The sequence below is a fragment of the Pteropus vampyrus genome, unplaced genomic scaffold, assembly GCF_000151845.1.
Source record: "Pteropus vampyrus isolate Shadow unplaced genomic scaffold, Pvam_2.0 Scaffold90, whole genome shotgun sequence".
Lineage (NCBI taxonomy): Eukaryota > Metazoa > Chordata > Mammalia > Chiroptera > Pteropodidae > Pteropus > Pteropus vampyrus.
This window is the reverse complement of record NW_011888871.1, coordinates 2,822,201-2,842,676: the sequence shown is the minus strand read 5'-3', so window position 1 is coordinate 2,842,676 and position 20,476 is coordinate 2,822,201. Positions and strand designations below refer to the sequence as shown.

At 56.5% G+C, this 20,476-nt stretch overlaps 2 protein-coding genes across 2 annotated transcripts in view; one reads left to right on the top strand and one right to left on the bottom strand.

Annotated features, from left to right (window-relative positions):
- The window catches only part of USP42 (ubiquitin specific peptidase 42), a 35,410-nt gene extending 24,035 nt beyond the window's left edge, over window positions 1–11,375 (top strand). The window contains 7 exon segments of the mRNA XM_011363850.2: window positions 84–305; window positions 1,738–2,454; window positions 2,577–2,671; window positions 4,421–5,902; window positions 6,994–7,295; window positions 9,260–9,301; window positions 10,351–11,375. Of these exon segments, the coding sequence (XP_011362152.1) occupies window positions 84–305; window positions 1,738–2,454; window positions 2,577–2,671; window positions 4,421–5,902; window positions 6,994–7,295; window positions 9,260–9,267 (2,826 nt within the window). The 3' untranslated portion in view covers window positions 9,268–9,301; window positions 10,351–11,375.
- Window positions 11,376–11,569: 194 nt separating this feature from the next.
- Window positions 11,570–20,476, bottom strand: part of CYTH3 (cytohesin 3) — a 17,511-nt gene continuing 8,604 nt past the window's right edge. Inside the window, exons 6-11 of the mRNA XM_023532770.1 lie at window positions 20,346–20,475; window positions 15,472–15,548; window positions 15,309–15,380; window positions 15,032–15,186; window positions 14,366–14,458; window positions 11,570–13,064 (exon numbers count right to left, since the gene is read on the bottom strand). Coding sequence (XP_023388538.1) covers window positions 14,386–14,458; window positions 15,032–15,186; window positions 15,309–15,380; window positions 15,472–15,548; window positions 20,346–20,475 — 507 coding nt within the window. The 3' untranslated portion in view covers window positions 11,570–13,064; window positions 14,366–14,385. The remainder of the gene's footprint in view (window positions 13,065–14,365; window positions 14,459–15,031; window positions 15,187–15,308; window positions 15,381–15,471; window positions 15,549–20,345; window position 20,476) is intronic.

The window sequence follows — 20,476 nt, the reverse complement described above, 5'->3', positions numbered from 1 at the left end:
CTCCCAGCCCGAGCACCTGGCGTTAGCGTACGGGACAGCCTGTGCGTGGCTCGGCTGTCAAGCGTGTCAGCCTGTGTTCTGAGGGGTTATGACTGAGTGTCTGCTATGGGGCTGTCTCGTAACCCTAAGCTACATCACTCTCTGTCCCCAGGTCCCATGATGTGAAAAATGGAGGTGAACTGACTCATTCCGCCCACAGCCCCGGCCAGTCCTCTCCCCGACCCGTGATCGGCCAGCGGGTCGTCAGCAGCAAACAGGCCGCGTCAGGGTTTATCGGACCACAGCCTCCTCCCCACGTGATGAAGGTATCGTCCGTAGCGAGGGTGTCATCTGTACGCTGATTTTTTTTTTGAATGTGTCATTCAGGCCCTCAGGCTCACGTTGTAGTAGCTGCTAGCTCCTCACATGCAGCTGGATTTCTTTTACATTTAGGTCATTTATTGTGATGTATTTCAAGCAGACAGAAAATCTTAGTATAATGATCTGAACAGAATGATCAAGAAGAAAGTCTGAGCATAAGTATGTTTAAATGCTGGAGAGTTTAGCTCCCACGCTGGACTTCCATTCACTTGATGGCTTAAGTATCCGGGGACCCTTGATTAACGCTGGAACCCAGGAAAGAGACCCTGTTACAAGCTCGTGTCTGGTTAGCCCTTTCAGGAATGTGCATTTTCTCTCTGCTGTCCAGCTGGGTCTGACCATGCCCTCGATGGCCTCGGGGGCATCTGATGGTGTGCCATCACATGAGGTCGTGTGAAGCTCCAGGTCTTTGTACATGTAGAGGTCTGACTTGTGCTGGACTTCATGTCGAGCTTGCGGACAGCCCGTCTGCCTGCCGGAGTAATCCCTGTCTTCTGTGCCGTAATGTTTTAATGGCCTTTCAGTTCGAGTTTGATGTGTTTTGAATCAGCAGATTGTCTAGTCGCATGTTGTTTCTGAAGGACGTTGGGCTATGTTTGGATTATGGCAGGAGTCACAAATCAGATGCCTCTGGGAGCTGGGTAGGCAGTGGGCTTCTGAATTGGGCTCTCTGTAAGAGTGACATCAGGACACTGGCCCCCCGGAGAGCACATGCCCTGTGTGGAGGGGTGGCCTGGCCGCTGTCGATTTTTCAAGAGCCCTCCCCCGCCAGTGTTAAGGTAGCAGCTAATTCAGATATTTAAGAAAACATTGTGAAGGCCAAACAAAACCATCTGTGGACCAAGTTTCACCCACGACCTCTAGGTCGCAGCCTCTAGGACGTAGCGGCAGTGGGTGGAATCTGGAGCAGAGTAACCGCCTGAGTGGGATTCGGGAATGTCATGGAAAGGGGGTGGCTCAGCACGCGGTGTCTGAAGCAGCTCTTCCGTGTCTGCCCACATGACCCTCTCCCTAGCCCCCTTGGCCGGTGGTCATTCCCTGCTGGCTGGCACCTCCTCCTGCCTGTCCAGCAGTGGGCTCCCAGGAAGCCCAGCCAGGGAGGACATGGCCACGGCGCCTGCTACTTTCTGTCAGATTGGAGCAGAAAGAATTTGGTCTGGGGCTTATTCTCTGGCAAAAATCATTTGTGTGTGGTGTGTGTGTGTGTGTGTGTGTGCGTGCGTGCGTGCGTGCAGGAGCGGGTGAGAGAAGGAGATGTTTCCAGGTGCGTGAAAATTGGTGTTTATAGAAAGAGACGACCAGGTGGGCAGGGTCCGCGGCCAGGACGGTCTCCGTGTGTTCCTGGCGCCCTCACCGGCTGTGTGTTCTTACTTCCAGAACCCCCCTCACTTAAACGGGACTGGACCATTGAAAGAGACACCGAGCAGTTCCATGTCGAGTCCTAACGGGAACTCCAGTGTCAACAGGGCTGGTCCCGTGAACGCTTCAACCTCTGTTCAGACCTGGTCAGTGAACCGGCCCTCGGTTATTCCAGAACATCCCAAGAAACAAAAAATCACGATCAGTATTCACAACAAGCTACCTGTTCGCCAAGGCCAGTCCCAGCCTCACCTGCACGGCAGTCCTCTGGAGAGCCCCAGCAAGCCCGTCCCCTCGTCCACCGTCACCAATTCCTCCACGATACAGTCTACCTCGAGTGCGCCTACGACGTCAGTGTCCAGTAAAGCCACAAAGCAAATGGCCCCAAATGAGTCCTCTTCCAAGCCAGTGATGAATGGCAAGTCCAAGCTGAACTCAAGTGTCCTGGTCCCCTACGGTGCCGAGTCATCTGAAGAGTCCGACGAGGAGGCAAAGGGCCTGGGCCGGGAGAACGGTCTGGCTGCGGCCGGGAGCTCGCACCCCTCCGCTCAGGATGCTGAAGACGACGCGGCCTCTCGGCTCGAGCTGCGAGAGCCTGTCACCCTAAACGGTGCTAACAGTGCAGACAGCGACCCGAAAGAAAATGGTCTGTCATTCGATGGTGCCAGTTGCCAAGTCCAGCCTGCTCTACATGCAGAAAACCCCTTTGCTAAGGCGAATGGTCTGCCCGGGAAGGTGAGCGGGTGGGGGGCGGGCGGGCGGGCTTCGCCTCACCTCTCGCAGGGCAGGGCGCGTGGCCAGATTTTGCGTGCGGTGACGACGACCGTGGAAGTATCTTCGTTTCTTTTTTCTCACAGCTGATGCCTGCTCCTCTGCCGCCCCTTCCAGAGGACACGGTCTTAGAGACCTTCAAACTCAGCCACAAAGCGAAAGGCTCGGCAGACGAAACCAGGTAAACTTACGACTTAATGCGGAAGGAAACTGCCCGTGGGCGGGTCGCCGCTTTCCCACGGTGGGCGTCTCACGGTGACCTTTCCGAATCCGGGGATGATTTGAATGATCGACGAAGCTGATTTGCTTTTCAGAAAAGTGAAGAGAACGTTTGTGAGGGGCCGATAGTCCATGAAAACCTGATGTTTTGATAGGGTTGGAGTCGGGCAGGGACGTCCTTAGCACACGTCCGCGTCTGACCTCTGGCACTGCCACGCTTAATCCGTTTAATGACAAATATACGAAGACGTGTGAAGGGTACAGGGCAGGGGCTCTCGACTCTCGAGGAGCAGATGCTTGTTTCGCTCGCTCTAGGATTCTGAAATGAAATTCGTGGGTCAGGCGGTTGACCTCCAGTTCCCTTTCTCCGTCGTGGTTTAATCCGGTGTATGGATCTGTACGTCACGTCACGGAAGTACAAGGAGAGGCCTGTACGATGCAGTGACATTTCAGTCTGCACGCTGAGACCGCCCTGCTCCCGGGGGCGGTAAGGCCACCAGTGCTGCTGCTGGGAATGTGACAGCTTAGGATGTGACCTGCCGTCGGGAGCTGTGCGCCCCACGCAGATCACCCTCGGGGCTGTCACACCCTCCTGGGACAGCCGTGGGTGGGTTCTGACCGCCTCTAGGTTTACATGGGACTCGCGTTCCTGGAAGTTCTGTTGTCCCTGAAAACTGCCACTATCACCGGGGTTTCACCCACCGGATGTCGGGACGAGGGTTGTAGAGCCCTTACTCCTTACCTGGGACTGCCAGTGGGGCTTCCTGATCGTGTGATGACCCGGGAATGCACCCCGCGTTTCAGAATGGCCCCGGCCGGTGCTGTGCCCTCGCCAGTGGCAGCACTGCTGGGAAGCCTTCCTCGCTAACATGGGACGGAGTCCGTGCCGTCGGCAGAGACCCTCCCTCCCGCTTTACCTCAGTAGCTTGGCACTCTTCAGTCACCTGCATGATGACTTTGTTTCTTTCCAAGTTTGGCTTAGTTTGTTCTCAAACGTGACGTGCGTGAGAGTTACCACAGGTACTTAAAGCCGGGCCTGTATTGTGACCAGATGCGTGTTGCGTTGTGTGCTGCGTGGGTCTGACCACCACGCGCTGGACACCGATGCGTGTCGGCTTCATGCGTGCTCGCTCTCCCGGCCATCTCCCCGCTGAGACGTGGGGGCCGCTGCAGCGTTTTTGCTGTTGGCTGGCAGCTTTCATTCACCTGGAGACTACAGCAGAAGCCCTTCAGCACTCGGAGGCAGGGTTCCTTTACTGCAGACGCTTTTCCAGAGCCTCAAAAGCCTCGGCGATCCCTCGAGTATGAGTAATCCCAGGAGCCGTTGGCTCTGGAGGTGGAGGAGGGGTCCTGGGAAAGGGGACGCGCCTGCGCTCGGGGGGCCGGCAGGTGAGACTCAGGGGGAGCAGCAGTCCATCCGAAAATGGAAGGAGCTAGAACCGAGGAGCGGAGCCCTCGTTGCTGAAAAACGGGGTAGGAGATAGGCTTGGTGTCCAATTTCATATTTTATCTAATGAGGAAGAGAGAAAATTTGCAGTTTCCAAAAACTATAAGGCCACTATGGGGTTTCAACCAGATTCGTTAGAGGCATCGAATGCTTAGTGAATGAATGTTTTGGCACGTTTGTCCCTGTGAGCGCGTGACCAAAAATGCATACGGCCATCTAGGGAGTGATTAATCGGTTTGCGTCTCTGTCTTGCTCTGACTGCAGTGCGACTGGAACAGAGGGAAGCCCCACCGAGGACCCCGGCAGGGGACCGGAGCCGGGCAGCCCGTCCCCCGACGCCCAGGAGAGGCCGGAGGCGGCCACGGGGCTCAGCAGCAAACTGAAGAAGGCCGCACCGCCCGCGGACCCCGGCGCCAAACCTGCCAAAGAAGAAGGCTCGGAAAACGTTTCGGCGAAACCCGAGGAGTCGTTGCCGAGTCTCCACCGTCTCTGCCACACCAGCCCGGGCACCATCGCGGACGGCCACCCGGCCAAGCCGTGCGACCCTGGGGATTTAACAAGCGAGCCGAGCAAAGCCGCCCAGGATGTGAAAGGGACGTCGGTCGAGAGTCCCCGGGACTCGGTAGCCATGGAAACCACGGGGAGGTTGAGCCTGAGTCCCTCGTCACATCCCGCGGGTGACAGCGAGCAGGGACCCTCCGTTCACAGCAGCCGAGACAAGTGCACGGACGCCGAGGACCTGTCTCAGGGCGCGGGGGCATCTACAGACGAGCCACCGAGCGCTCAGCTCGACAAGGTCGCAGAAAGTCGTTCAGACGGGGCCCCGGAACAGAGCCCCAGTGAGCAGCGCGAGGAACAGAAGGCTGGGCCGAAAGCCCCGGACCGCTCTCCGGTTAAGGAAAAGATCAGCAGCCTCCGAAAGGTGGACCGAGGACACTATCGCCACCGGAGAGACCGCTCGTCCAGCGGGGAGCGCGCGCGGGACAGCCGCAGCAGGACAGCGGAGCAGCACAGGCGGCGGCACTCGTACGCCCGCGAGCGGGCGCCGCAGGACCGCTGCCGGACCGAGCACCTCGGCCAGCACCACCCCGGCCACAGCGACCGGCTCAGCCCCGGCCAGCACCGCGCCCCGCCCCGGTACGGCCACCGCCACTCTCGGAGCAGGGGCGGGTCGGACCAGGACTGGGCCCGGCACCACCCCCCGGAGGGCGAGCACGCCTGGGGCCGGGAGAAGTACTACCCCGAGAAGACGCGGTGGGACCGGTGCCGGTATTACCACGACAGGTACGCCCCGTACGCGGCCAGGGAGCTGCGGCACTGGAAGCCTTTCCACGGTGACAGGGACTGCGACCGAGCGGCCCAGCACGGCGGCCGGCCCTACAAGGACTACTACAAAGGCAGGAAGGGGTGCGAGCCGGTCGTGAAAGAGAAGGAGGGGCCCCATTTCGGCAGCCCCCGCGGGGCCCCGCCCCACGCCCCGCCTCTCTACCCCGACAAGTACTCCCACGGCAAGATGGCACTTGGGGCTGAAGACGGTTGTCACCTCGCTGATCGGTTTCACGGGCACGAAAGTATAAAGCCGCGGAAGCGGAGGTACGATAGCATGGAGCATAGTGACAGTTACGCAGAAAAGAACGCGTGGAGGAGCTTACAGAGGGAGCCTTTAGACGAGCCGAAGGCGAAGAAGCACAAGAAATCAAAGAAGAAAAAGAAATCCAAAGACAAACACCGAGAGCGAGACTCCAGGTGAGGGTTGGGCCGGGGCGCGCGCGGGGGGCGCGTGGGGGGGCGGCGTGCGAGCCCCTCTGCTTGTGTGCTTACTAAGGGGGCGGGGGGCTGTGCCATGCTCATTAGGTTGATTTGTGTTTCTCATCTCTGTGGGTTTTCAGATTTCACTATTTGTAGATTTCTGAAATTTAGCTCTCCTTTTAAATTGTGTCTTATTGCATGGTATACAGCGCCTAAAAAGTTCATTTTTCTAAAAGGTATTGCCGTTTTCATTAATGCTTTATAACTCCAGGAGTAAGTATGTGATGCCCTGTGAATGAAATCTTTGGGTCTTTGACCTCACGATTGGTGTTAATATTCTTAATTGTCAGATTAGTCCTATTGTCACACCTGTTCGTATTTTCTTCAAACTCGGTGGCTGCCAGGTGAGCAGAGAATGGGAGGCCACCGTCCCTTCGATGTCTGACTGCTCGCTCTGCGTGCGGATCTGAGACGTGTCCTTTGCCAACTTCGTCTTTGTCCATCTTTCTGTCTCCTTTTCTTAGTTTGAAATCTAATTGGGAGATTTGTTTTTGTATTTTTAAAAAGCCAAGTCGCTCAGCAATTGTCTTGAAAGTGATTTATCTGTGATGCGCTAGGTGAGCACAGAGTCACTGTATGTTTTATGCTACGTACATCTGACATCTCAGAAAATCGAAACTTTGGGAAAAGATTACTAAAAGCCACTGGTAAACAGTGGTTACCCGAGGGAAAAGGAATTCATAAACACCTCCCACGTGCCTGACACACCTGACAAGAAATTTTTTTTCCTTTAGCCACTAGTTTCACGAAAAGTTAGCAAAATCCTTCCTCTGGTATTTTGGCCAACTACCTTAGCTCCCGAGTAAACCTTAAAGGCAGTGGTGGGATGGGGTTGAAATCGGAGAATTTATGACTCTAGACTTAAAAAAATTATTACAGTGAAAACGAACTGCGTTTTCAATTAGATGAGAATTTTACCCGCGTTTGCACGACGTGTCCGCAGTGCCGGGCGTAAAAGCCAAGGCCCAGCTCTGTCTGACGGCGCCTTGCTTCTTTGCCGGTCTGAGTTCTGGCTTGTTCTTCCGCAGGCATCAGCAGGATTCAGACCTTTCGGCAGCATACTCTGATGCTGACCTCCACAGACACAAAAAAAAGAAAAAGAAAAAGAAGAGACACTCAAGGAAATCAGAGGACTTTGGTAAAGACTCAGAACTACACTTACCCAAGGCCGCCAGCTCTGAGACTGTGGACCATTTCCGGAGAACTGACGGCGGCTTTCCCCTCACCGATGGCCTGCCTCTGGAAGGCGTTGGACCTTTCCGTGAGAAAACAAAATATTTAAGGATGGAAAGCAGAAATGACAGGTGTCATCTGCCTGAGTGTGGCCAGGGTAAGAGGAGATACTTGGAATTAAAAATGTAGAAACTGGTCTTTTTGGAAAAGGTGATTGACACGCGAGAAGAAAAACTCAAATGGAGTAAAAGGGTGTCCGGCCCGCGCCCCAACTCCAGACAGCACGCTCAGCCGCGTGGCGAGGCCGTGGCGCTGAGCCCTGAGCCGCTGTCGAAGGCCCGAGTGACGAGGAACTGGGCCTGACAGTCTCCGGATTTGCACCTCGGGAATTTAGGGCTCTGGGTCCCCAAGTGGTTGCCTTGTGACGGGGCAGAGCTTTTGTTTTAAACCACTTTTGCTAGACGTGTTTTCACAGTATGTTCTGTCTCTCTGGAACCCTTAAAGCTCTAGCGTCCTGAGTAGAACCTGAAAGTCACAGTCTGTTGACTCGAGTCATTAGGGATGTCAGCTGTCGGCCTCTAGCAGAGCGCCGCCTCGGGTGTCTACGATGTGGGGCTCTGTCTGGCTCCTGCCGAATCGCTCAGCACCGCTCAGCGCTGCCGGGGCCCGGGGTCCTTGTCTGCTTTGTGAGCGCGCGCTCCCTGCACCCATGGCAGCCCCTCCTCCCCGCGGCCCTGGTGAGCAGCCGAGCCCGCGAGAGGAGGCCGGGGCAGCGGGCCGGGGCAGCGGGCCGGCGCGGAAAGGCCAAGGAAGCCTTCGTTTCACACGAAGAGGACATGACGTCTCAGTGTCTAGATCTGCGGTGCAGCACAGCCCGGCCTTCACGGTCTTTTATGAAAGTTTGCCGCCCCCTCCCCCAGACACCTGAGCTGTGCTTTCCCGACTTTGGCCATCGCCTGGGCGGCCCAGTGGTCTTTTGGTGCTCGACCGAGCTGTCGTGTGTTGAGGGCAGGCCCGGGCCTCCCATGGCCCAGTCAGCGTGACTGCTGACTGAGGAGGGACCCATGAGCCCCAGTGTTGGCTCAGAGAGCAGCGGACACCATGAGGGGTGGTGTGTTCCATTGGGAGGGCACATGTGACCTGCCGTGGGAACAGTGGCGGCACATGGCAGCCAGAAAGTGAACCGAAGGTGGTATTTGCTTGTTTTTTTAAGAAATTAATCTGTGTATTTTCAGGTTGGTTTTCCACGAACATGTCAGCGATTGGGGGAAGGGGCTTGGTGAGGATGGGAGTCGCTTCTCTGCCTAGTGATTGGGATGAAGTAGAGAGCGGGGCTGTGGGTACTGCCTGGGGCCCCAGGGGATTTCACATTGTTGCCGGAATCGTCCCCTTCTGGGACTCTCTCAAGGACCCAGCCAGAGGCTGCCAGCGCACAGCGAGTGGCAGCCTGCCCACAGAGCCAGCTCTGCAGGGAGAGCACGTTGAGTGCAGACTCGGAAGCTGGCGTTCGGGGGCTCTGATGCGTCCAGGGGCTGCAGTTGTGTCCAGTGGTGGCCCTGTGCTCCTGTCCCTGATCCAAGTGTACTCGACTGGTGTGCAGCCAGTGCTTCCACGGAGCAGACCGAGGAGCTTGTGCACCTGTCCCATCCTGTCCCCGCAAGAAGGGCTAGTCACTTGGCCTTCCACGCCAAGCTTCCCTCCCAGCTGGCTGGGGACGGACCCTTTTGTCTCTGCCACGTGTCCTGTGTCCTGTGTCCTGGTACCTCGACCACTTACCTCTCTCACTGACTCATGTTCTCTGGCTCCATTAAACTCTCACTCTCTTCGGCCTAAGGCCTGTTCTCCTAACGTTAAAAGGCTGGTCAGTCTGCTGGGCCGACGGGACTGTTCCCACAAGGCATGGCTTTCGTTGCATCTGTCCAGTGGGACCAGCGGCCCTCAGTCGTCACATCAGCTTGTTTTCAGTAAAGCACTCAGAGAACAGCTACATGACGGCACGCACACACTTGCTCATCCTCATGTTGGTTTCAGGCACAAACGTTAAACTAAGAACTGGTTCTAAGTGTAATCACTTAATGAAACTGTCATTAAACTGTTTCTTAACCTTTGCTTGCTTTCTAGGTGATTGAAAACTTGGCCTCAAAACAGAATCCACAAGTTACGGTAAGCTGTTTTCATGTCTGTGTATTTCGTGATTGTAGAGGTACCATGGGGGCATACATGGAGTTCGGGGCCTTGGGGACTCAGGAGCAGGTGCGGGAGGCCCTTCTGAGCTCCAGGCCATGCACTGGCACTGTGTTTAGACTCTCCCCTCATCAGTCCTGGCTGGGGGACACTTGTGTCCCTAAACCCAGGCAGTCACTCCGTTCTCTCCTCCCCATTGTAAGAAAATGAGTTTGAAGTGTCAGAATCAACAATCATTTGATAAACCTTTGAAGAGATTGGGAATCCAGTTTCCTCAACCCAGACCTAACTGGCCTAAGAGAGGAGCCCCCGGGACCCCCATTCCTTCAAAAGCCCCCCGAGTCCCCGTGCTTCAGGAAGCTGAGTTGGCGTGTCCCCGCCTCACAGCGCACAGGCCCGGAGCACCTGGACGTCAGGTGTGTGCGACTCCTCCCTCTCTGTTCAGACAGAAAGGACTTTGCTTTGTTTGAACGAGGTTTGGGTCCTTCATAGCAGAGCAGAACCTTGAGGGGCCAGCTAATTGACTACTGGCACTTTTCTCAGTGGCCCTGGGAGAGAGTAATTCAGGTTTTGTGCCCTGCCCGTGCTGAGGTCAAGGGGAGAGTGAGCCATTTGCCCTTGAAAAGGAATTTTGTCCAAATGTGTAACTTCTAGTCAGCAAAGGGAGATTTAAAATGAATTTCAAAGTGAATTGTCTTCAGAAGCTTATTTGCAGGTAATTAACATGCTTTATCAATGGGTCTTTCAGGGAAAGACCTAAACCTAATTAAGGGATTAAGCTCTTCCCGCTGAAAGGGATTTAAGGATTGGCGCGGTTGGGGTGGGGGGCGGTGCGGCCCATGCCCAGCAGATGGCGCCCTCCTTGCTGAGCCGCCGGCCTCAGGCTCCCTCCACACCTCTGTCTGGAACCGCCCAGCTCCTTTATTGCCACCTGGGGGGGACCTAAGAGGGAGTCCTTGAGCAGTTACGGGGTTGCAGCCCCCCGAGACTCGGCCCTGTGTTCCGACTGCCTGCCTCTTGTCTTTCAGATTGAACATGTTCAACAGAAGCCATCCCCAGCCCAGCTTAAATTATAAATATAGGAAATAACTGTTCAAATCCGCGTGGTGCTTCTTTAGTAAATACTGTACAGATTTTACCATGGACTTTTTTTTTAGTTTTTATCTTTTCTTAATGACCCTTATTCCAAATGGATGAACACTTTCTACAACTGCTGACCGCTGTAAAATACCGTGTATATAAATCACATTGAAAATAACGCCCTGGACTAGAACATCTCAAATGCTGCTTAATCACAGACTCAGGTTGATCGCCCGTATTCCATGTAATGCTCCTCCAAGCGAGACAGCCGGTGCAAGACCAGCCGGGAGACGTGGGAATGTTAAAAGTACAAACGACTGACAGTATGGATATTTAATTTAAAGACTTATTTAAAGATTCACAAGCTCTCAACTAGACTTTGAGAGCAGTCTGTTTTCTGTAACGTCTGATACTAGAAACTAATCTCACTTCATATTTTAGTTGTATTCAAGATTTGAAGGCGTATTTTATAGACGAGTTCTGTTTTTGAACTTTGTGGAACTATTCCAATCAATTTACCAGATATGATGAGTATTTACATTATGAATGTATAATCCAAACATTATTTGTAAAGCCTACAGTATGTTTTTTATTACATAACACTTTTTTATACAGTGTCTCTTGTCTTGACTATGATATTGGAGTCTGAGTTGTCAGCTTGGTCCCTTAAAGTTTCTAGTTACAGACAAAATCATACTGTGATTTTATTTTTAATATGGATATGCTATCAAACTGTGATACACTTATAATTCACTGGTCCTGCATCAGGAGATGGAGTGGGGAAAACTGTATTTAATACAGTTTGTATCTGAATAATCTGTATGGTTTATACAGTTTGTGTTGTTCAGAGATGTCTAAAGTTTGATCTTTGTTTTTTTAAAGATTAAAAAGCACTTGCCCCACTGTAAATATACAGCATGTAAAATTTATATAGTATATAAATGGCAGCAAATTAAACATTTCGTGTCTTATTTTTCAGTGCTCTTTGCCCATTTGCTTACAGACACTCCTCAGTGGCTTCTTCCTGTCGCTTCGATTTCTCAAAACCTCCACGCTCAAGCCGCGGGCTCCGGCCTGGAGGGGGGACCCCAGGCTGGGGGAAGGGGAGTCGGTGAGTGGGTTGCTGGACCCGACAATCTGTTTTAAAGAACCAAGTCTCAGACAGCCTTGTAACAACGCATTTGCTTTTTATTTAGTGACACAGTATTTGAAAGTGGACAGCCACAGACCTTCCAATTCTACTGACTATTCATTTTACAACAAAATATTGATAAAGGATATTTTTTCATGCAAGCCGTGGGAATATATACATTGAATAAACACTCCAGAAATCAATATATATGTACATTATTTACATATTAACTATATTTACTGTAAATAGAAATGTTTCCTAAGAAAAAATAAGAAAATGAGAAATCACAACATGTGGTTTCTGGTCTACAACAGACCTAACTTCTCGGCAAAGCGCATCTATGTAGATATATGCATTTTAACTTTAAAAATAGGCATTGCTTTACATGAAGCATTAATGCTGCTTCACCTATAAATAGCTTCTATTTGGACTCAGTTTGGTACCACATTAAACCGCTCAAAAATGTTCTGTGATCCTGAAGACGCTGTTTGTCGGGGTCTGGGCCATTCAGCTAAGGCCCACCTGCTAACCGGGCCGGTGCCCCTGCCGCCCCCCGCCCTGGGCTGCTGGCTAAAGCTGGGGAATGAAGTCAGCACTAGGCACAGACGTCGGGGCAGGAGGAGGAGGCACCACTAGGCCCGCCCGGCCCAGGCTGGTTTTCTGGACCAGGCCTGCCGGAGTGCGTAGTGGGGGTAACGGCTGTATGCCTGTTAGATTAATAAGATTAATACTGTCACAGTGAAACCTGGAATTAGGTGACTTCACGTAACACTGATGGCAAGGTATGTGGATTCTAAGCACCACGGCATGTTCCTCGGGAAACAGCCATCGAGTGAGAATCCTTCACAGACGACCAGAGAAAGGTTCTCCCCGAGTGTTTTCTTAAGCTCAGACTTCTCCTAACCCCACTATGAGGCCAAGCCCAAAAGACAGAAAGCCCTATACCCCCAGGGTCCTACCTGGGTCAGACCAAGGACCAAGAGAACGTCCCCATGCGAAATACTGATCTAGCTGGTGCCTCGGGCCATCCAGGGTGTGGGGCCAGCCCGAGGGGTCGTCTTCAGCGGTGTTTGGTGGGTGGTCCAGGCGGTGTCTGGTTCCGTGGAAGACTGGAGGTCGGGGTCGCGAGTGTACCCACCAGGCATTGCAGGATGCCAGCTCGCCTTCTTCGCCAACAGAAGTTCGGATCTGAGGTATCAGGACAGTAACAGAGCCGAAGAGCTTGGGAACAAACAACAAACTCAGTTTGACACGTGTTGGCGAGTCATGGACTCGGACCCCTTTGCAATCTCGTGTGACTTAAAGCTACATCGAGGTCGGCTGCACCGAGGCCAAGGTCCCACAGCCATCGAGTTCAGCGTCAAGGTGACTCGCAGAAAGTTACTTCTGCTGTTGGCAGCCCCGGGGAGCGCAGAGCCCGAGGTCTCCTTCTTGGACTTGACTTCACATGGGAGCAACGGCCTCTAACGAGCATCCTGGGGCGACGGGGCGGGGACCCACTGCCAGAATGGCCCCGGTGGCCAGGCGGTCCTGGTGATGCAAATAAATGGCATCTGTCACCAGCCCCGTCCTGAAGTGCCAGCCACAGGCGTCGCGTCCTGGCACACGGCCTCTGTCACCCCCTCGCACACGTGCAGGGCCCAGACGTCCTTCGGCAAACACACTGCTGAGCACCTGTCAAGTCCATGGCGACCTGGCCGCGGGCCTCCGCCAGCACCCATGTGGAGCTGGGGCTTGACACTGCTCACAGAAAACCCAAAGTGCCAGGCGCCTCCCTCCCACAGCTTTCCCCCCCGCCTCCTGGGAGCTGAAATCTCTGACAACGCGGAATGAGATCGCTGACGTGTCTACTCATTCTATTAAGGAATCTGGTCAAATGACCAGGTCAGTGATAAAAGCACTTCGCCACAATGCTTCAAATAGTGAAGACGATGGTCAAAAACGGGTCTGAACCACGTGTTCCATTGAACCATGTGAAACTGCTGCGTGTGGGGTGGCACGGACTGTGCTGGATCCTGCAGGTACAGGACAAATGCCCCCAAACCATGCTTTACGTTTTACTGAGCAGCGTTTTCAGAAAGTATCTGTGGGGCTGCCAAGTCTGAGCTGGAGAGAGGTCCCAGGGGACCCGGACACGTGGAGCCCTGCTCAGGGCTCGCTGTCCTCGGGGACATGGGCCACCTCTCTCCATCGGGAGGGGTGAGGGCACCCCACAGACTAGCGGCGCTCGGAACGGGCCAGCACTACAGGCAGATCCTGCACAGGCGCCATGCAAGGCCCCTGCAGCCTGCCGCACACGTGCATGTGTACGTGGCCTTGTATAGGACCCAGGATGTACTTGTGTCCAGGAGTTAAATTTATAGCTGCCAGTCTAAAAATACCACTATTAAAGTATCTTTCGTTATAACTTCGGAATATAAAAAGGCATATAAAAGCTATACTCCTATATGTTTGAGAAAAAAGCTAAATGAAAAATTGTGGTTTTTCTCTCCTGTTTTGATAAGAAATGGCGGCTTCTAGACGTGAACACCGCCACGGAGCACGTGCGGCATGAGCGGGGCTCTGGGGCCGAGCGGGGCCGCGTGCGGCACGGGCTGTCGTGGCGAAGCTCCCAGGCAGCCCTGGGAGGACGCTGGGAGGACGCTGCCGGACGTCGCTGCTGCGGGCCGGGAGGGTCGGCAGGACGGGGTGCTCGGTGTCGCTCACCATACCCGGCGCACAGAGGCACCGGAGAACCCTGGGCTCGCACAGGACACTGCCTCCTGGGGTCCAGGGTGTCATGGGGGCGCCTCTCAGTCACTTTCTGCTGTGGGGTTTGGTTTTACTTTTACCTGTTCAGGCCGGGAAAGCTCTATTTTTTATTGGCGATCCTCCTCTTCCTCGTGGCCAGCATGTCGTAGAAAGGATCTCGACTGATGCTCGCTCTGGGAAGAAAAGGAAACAGTGGGGTCAGGGGCGGGCCTCCCTCCCAGGGGTCTGGAGACAGAGGGGTCAGTTCCTGCACACGGAGAGCGCAGACGCGCGCACTGACCAGAATGCAGGTGCCGACCTTCACCTCGGCTGCCGAGCCTCGCGCTCCAAGGACGGCGCCTCGGATGCCGGCCACGCGAGCAGACGGCCAGCCCGCTCCCTGGTTTTAGCGGTCGGCTGATTTTGACAGCTGACCGTTTGGGCTACTTGCTGGTTTCCTCTTCCTACGCTTTAAACTCTTGCTCTTACGAGAGTTTTAAATTCACCGATAAAAAGAGCACGCTCAAAACCCTAGGCCCCTGCCCTTGACCCCAACGAGAGCACCCAAGGCCGTGCGTGCGCTCGCTCTCCCCCACGACCCCGCGAGCTCGCCGGCTGGCTCTGTGTAACTTCCACGCCTCTTCAGTCTCCTAATGGCTACAGCTGAGAGGCGTCTTGCAGTCGTAATAAGGACCACAGCTTCTCATCAGTGACCATACTGGTTCCCGACAGGCTCCGCCCGGCACGAAACCGGGGCTCCGGCTCACCGGATGGACTTCACCCACTCGTCCTTCTCCTCGGGGCTGGGCGCGGAGATCCGGTACACCACGTGGTTGCCCTCCACCACCCGGCCGTCGGCCTCCGTCTTGCAGGCTTTGATGACCTGCCCTTTGTGGCTGGGGTTATAAAGCTCGAAGCAGTTCTGGTGGCGGAGGAAGAGGGGCTGTCACCGAGGGCCGGGGGAGGGTCTTTTACCCAGTTCACGCTCCCGCCAGGGCGTCCGGGGGGCGCGGGAGACGAGGTGGTGAGGGAAAGGCAGCTTACGGGCTTCCGTGGGTCCTCCACCTCCCTGATGCTGAGGTTCTCCAGTGGGATGATTCCCCTGGGCTCCTTATCCTATGAGAGAAGGGCGCACAGCCAGCCTCCCGTGGGTCAGCAATCCAAGGCCCCTCTGACGCGGGGACCCGGCGACCCGCCCCTTACTCACCGTCGTGTACTCGAAGTAGTAGAGACAGTTGTCGGTCAGGATGAACCACCGGCGCTTCCAGGTCTTCACTCGGCCCCCTAGAAGCAGGAGGCCCTCGTGAGTCAGGGCCTGTGCAGGCAGGGAGGGCGGGGTCCTGGGACCCCCGCCCCATGCACTACTGTGTCTCCGGAAATGCCACCAGGAGCCAGGCTTGGTTCTAAGTTTCCTTCCTTGCTGGCCTCGACAGTCCGCCCAGCACTTAGCCAAGTCCGGGACGAGCTGTGTGGCCTGGGCCGTCCGGGCCTCTCGCCCGCCGGGCAGTGGGGCGTGCATGGTACGGTGCTCTGCTCGGGCCCACATGCACTCCACCCCGGGCCTGCGCCCCGCGGCCCCCTGGCACCCGAATAACGCAACCACTTTCCAAATGTGCCCTCTGGAAAAGTCAGCTGTGATGAATGGGCTTAATTTCCCCCGTGAGAACAACAGGATGAAGTCAGTGGGCTCCCGTCTGTCCGGGACTTAACCCTGTTACGTGGGGCCCTTATCACATTACTGGGTGCTCTGGGCGGCCCTGGGATCCATCAAACCTGATTACTCTTTGGCCCAGGGAATTATTAGATTGAACTAATCTCTTAACGAGATCTGGGAGACACACACACACACACACGGGGGGCGGGGGGGGAGAGAGAGACACACACACAAACACACACACACACACACACACACACACACACACAGCGTGTCTGCGTCTACTTCCACTGCAGAAGGGGACATCTTTTTTACCTTTAAGTATTTAGCAGAGACAAACGCTTCAAATTTTAGCCCCTGCTCCTAACAAAGTTTCTAAAAAAATTAAAAGTATGCACGGCAATGGACTGAAGCGATACTTGGGCATAAGGTAGGAAGTGGCTCTTCCTGCCCCATGGTTCCCAAAGTGACGACATTCAGGGCCGAGCTGGCCCACCGTTCCCTGCAGCGTGCGTGTAAGCAGGCGAGTGCTGCTGGGACTGAGGACACCGTCCCTGAGTGGGGACAGGATGAGGGTATGAGACCATGGGCGTCTGGGGGGACACAGGGAGACACCTGCCAACCCTCGAGTCACCCCAGGGCTCATGGCTCCCCAGCCTGAAGTTTGCAGAGGTCCGGTGGGGGAGACGCCCAGCTACAGGGAAGGAAGGCGCCCCGACTGCCAGAACCTGGTGCCGTGGACAGACCCTCTCTGATTGGAGCCTGGGCGAGGGGAGCCCCAGTCGTGCTGGGAGGTCCAGCTGCGCCCCCTTCTCCCTGCTCCCTTCCCCACTTGCAGTCTGTCAGAAGGTCTGGCCACGTGCCTTCCCGGGATGGCTGCTACACCCTGCACAGCCCTCAGACCCCAAGCCCACCCCCCAGCTCATGCCTTCGTGCCCCAGGGCCTTTGCTCAAGCTGCCCCTCGGCCTAAAGTCACAGCCCCTCGTTCCCTCAGCACCTCTGACCCTGGGCTGGGCTCCTGCTCCCCAAACCCGTGCGCGGCCTCACTGAGGTGCACACAGCATTCCACTGGAACCCTCTGCTCCACGCCAGACACAGCTCTTACTTGTCACCTCTAAGACCCAACAAAGGCAGGAGCAGAGCCCGGCACCGGCACCCCGCCGTCTGTGGCGGCCACGGTGTCAGCTCATGCTTCGTTCCCTCTTCTCTGCCGTCCAAGTTCGCAAACCCCTCAAGGCAGCTCTGCCTTGACCTAAAGTCCTCTAGCGACAGGAGACAGCGCTGATTCCAGGCACGTCCCCAGACCCCAAGCCACTAGTAAGGCCTTTCTCCAGCTGCAGTGGCCTGAGCCAGGCCGCCACCCTCCTGCCTCTGTGCCTGTCCCGCCCGCCACTCTCCTCCAAACAGCAGCCAGAATCTCGTCTCGGCCTGAAGCCCAATCTCAGCCTAAGACCGCGACCCCTCCGATGCCGACCGCGACCCCTCCAACGCTGTCCAAGGCCGCCTTGCTGGCCCCCCGGCCACCAAGCTGGTTTGAGTCTCAGAGCTCCTGCCCCCACCTTCCTTCTGCTGAGCCCCACAAGTGAGTTCTCAGAGAAACTTACAGGAGCCCCTGAGCCATCCGCTCACCCAGTGCCTGACCCTCTCGCCCGTCACTGGGTCGTGAGGTGGCTGGCTGTGTGTGCTGCTCACCGCCAGTTCCCACGCCCCTCACCCTCCCTGTACCGACGGCTGCTGTGGAAAGCGGGTTTACCAGGAAGACCTCCCTGCTCTCTGCGCCAGGTCGCTGTCCCACTGCTCCTGAGTTCAGTGCTGTATCTCGGGGGAACCTGCTCTGTGGTCCAGTTCTCAAGGCCAAGGGAGCCGGCGGCTGCAGGGTCTAGACTGAGGCCTGTAGTCTGGGTTGGCCCCAAACCTAGCCCTGGCCCCGGCACGCTTTCAGCTATGCAGCCCGGTACACAGGGCCCGGGGGTCGTGCCCTTGGCCTTGGAGCACAGCGGGTCTTGATGCGAGGGGACCGGAGGCGCTGCTCGTGCGTGTTTCCGGCCGAGCGTCGGGATGGACACGCGCACACCACCCCGCTCATGCCTGCAGAAAGCCCGGCCCCTCCATGTCCCCGTAAATGTCCCGCTCTTTCCACGGCTGTCACCAGGCACGCGTGCGCACACACCCACGGATGCACAGCACACATGCACACGCCCTGGCAACGCGTACTTCTTTCTGCGTGGCAGGTCAGCTGTGACCCAGTTCCTGTGTTTTTAACACGACTGACTCATTCTCAAAACTCAGTGACCACGAGGTACTTGCTGACCATTAAGGGGCGCACCGATGCGTGGGCAAAGTGTCCCAGCCCCGAAAGGCCCCCGCTCTCAGTGAGAAGCACCCAGCAAGGCTGCACACTGCGATCTCCATTCACGCCACACCCACACCTGCTCACATGCCCGCCCTGCCCTGTCCTGCTGCTGCGTCCAAGCCGTGTGTGCCAGGCGGGCCACACCCAGGGCCAGCCTGACGTGTCTGCGGCACGGGCTTCCGGCAGACTGGCCGCCTCTTGGCCCTCAGAGCCCCGCACTCACCAGCTGTCTCTAGCGGCCAGGCCAGGGTCAAACCCGTTGGGAGGCGGCCTGTGGCCACGAACGTCTCCGGGCTTTGGCCGGTGCTGCTGGGTGAGGCTGAAGCTCCGGAGAGACTGGCCTGCCAGCCGCGGGGAAACCCGCTCTGACTGGTGACAGCTCTGAGGACAGAGCAGATACAGAGCTACTGGGGCTCAGGGATGGCGGCTCCCAGCTGCCGACTGGCCAGCGGACTTCAAATTTGGACAGCGCCACCGTCACTAGCCGTGACTTCCCTTCACACAGACGAGGCGCATGGCTGTGGGAGCCTGGAAGGAGCTGACCGCGTGCAGCATTCAGTGCTGACCCTGGGCCCCTGGCAGCCCCGTGCCCAGGCCACACCCAGCTGGGCGTCAGGCCCCGTGTGCAGTCGCTCAGCTCCTAAGGGTGCTCTGCGCACGGACATTGTGGCTGCTTGACCTGCAGGCGGGGTGGGAAAAAGCCCTGCCACGCCTCTGTTTCATTTTGGTGTCTTTAGAAGCAATTGCATTTCTGCTGGCACGAGGCCACAGCGGCTGCCAGGCCGGCCTGCACTGTCACCAGCCCTCGAAGCGCACTTGCTGGAGGTCTGTGGCCGTCACACTCACCACGACCGCTGCTGTTTGAGCTGCGCCCGCCTCCTGCCCTCGCCCAGGACCACAGGTTTGACTCTCCGTCTGGTGCATCTCGAAGGTCACCCAGGCGGGCAAGTGCAAGACTACAGTACTGGGACTTTGGACAAAGATCCAGAGGGCTCCCAGAGCTCCCCACAGCCAGAGCGAGACCCCAAGTCAGAAGAGCAGCCCTGTGGCGTGTGCCCACACCTGCTACACTGTCACCATGCCTCCGTCTCATCCTGCCTTAATTAAAAACACAATCACTGGAACTGTCAGATTCTAGCGTCTTCCGATCTGTTCCGAGAGTGCACATGTGATACGCAGTTGTCACATCTCACAGGCTCCAATGTCACAGTAAGACAGAAACCCCTACCAATTTCCAAATTGCACAGAAAAGACAAAGCTATTCTTTGCCAATGGTTAGGACGCCTGTAAAACGTTCTAGACGCTTCCCTCGGTGGTGTGAGCAAGCACTGCTTGGCCAGCGTGAGGGCGGCTGGTGACGTGCGGGATGGAGCTGCCACGGGCCCTCTCGCTGTTGCTCAGGCCCAGGAGGCCGAGGGGCAGGCTGTTCCCACGTGGCGCTTGTGGTCTGGGTGCAGAAAGGCCTGCGCCCTGGCCACTGCCGCCCGTCCCGGGTGTGGCCGTCACACTCACCACGCCCCAGGAAGCTAACCCGACAAGTCCAAAGCCACATGGGTCAGATGGATGGCAGCCACAAATCGGAGCCTCACACACATGAACAGGGAGAGACTGAGAGAGGAATGAGCAGCTGGGGAGGGTGGGAAGCCACTGGGTACGTACCTCCTAATGCAGGACACAGGGGCAGCCCGTCACAGAACAGAAAGGTGGGAGCCACAGGCAGAAGGAAAACAACAAGAAGGCACATTTAAACCACTCGTCAAAAACCAGCCACACCAAACCACGAGAGGCACGCAGCGCTCGGAGGCCGAGGCGCCTGCTTCTTGGACAGAGCGCTGCCCGGGGCTTACTGGACACGAGTGAGCAGTTCCTGGGCCGTCTGGGCGGCCCGGGCACGACGCTCTGCCGTGGACACGACAGGACGGTGTCCTGAGGACGGGGTGCGGGTCTCGGCAGCGGCCGTCGGGTCTGGGTGCAGCTAGCTGCCGAGCGGCCTCCGCCCAACGAACTCCGTCCCCAACGCCCCTGCGTCTGGCCGGGGCCTCGGGGCCTGGAGCGCGCGCGCCCGCCGCTCACCCAGCTTCAGGAGCCAGCCCTCGCGGTCGGGGTTGAAGAACGTGTGCGTCAGGTCGTTGCCGTCGTCCTCGGGGATCTTGAACGGCTCGTTCCTGATGCTCTCGTACAGGTTCTGCGGGGGGACCGCGGGG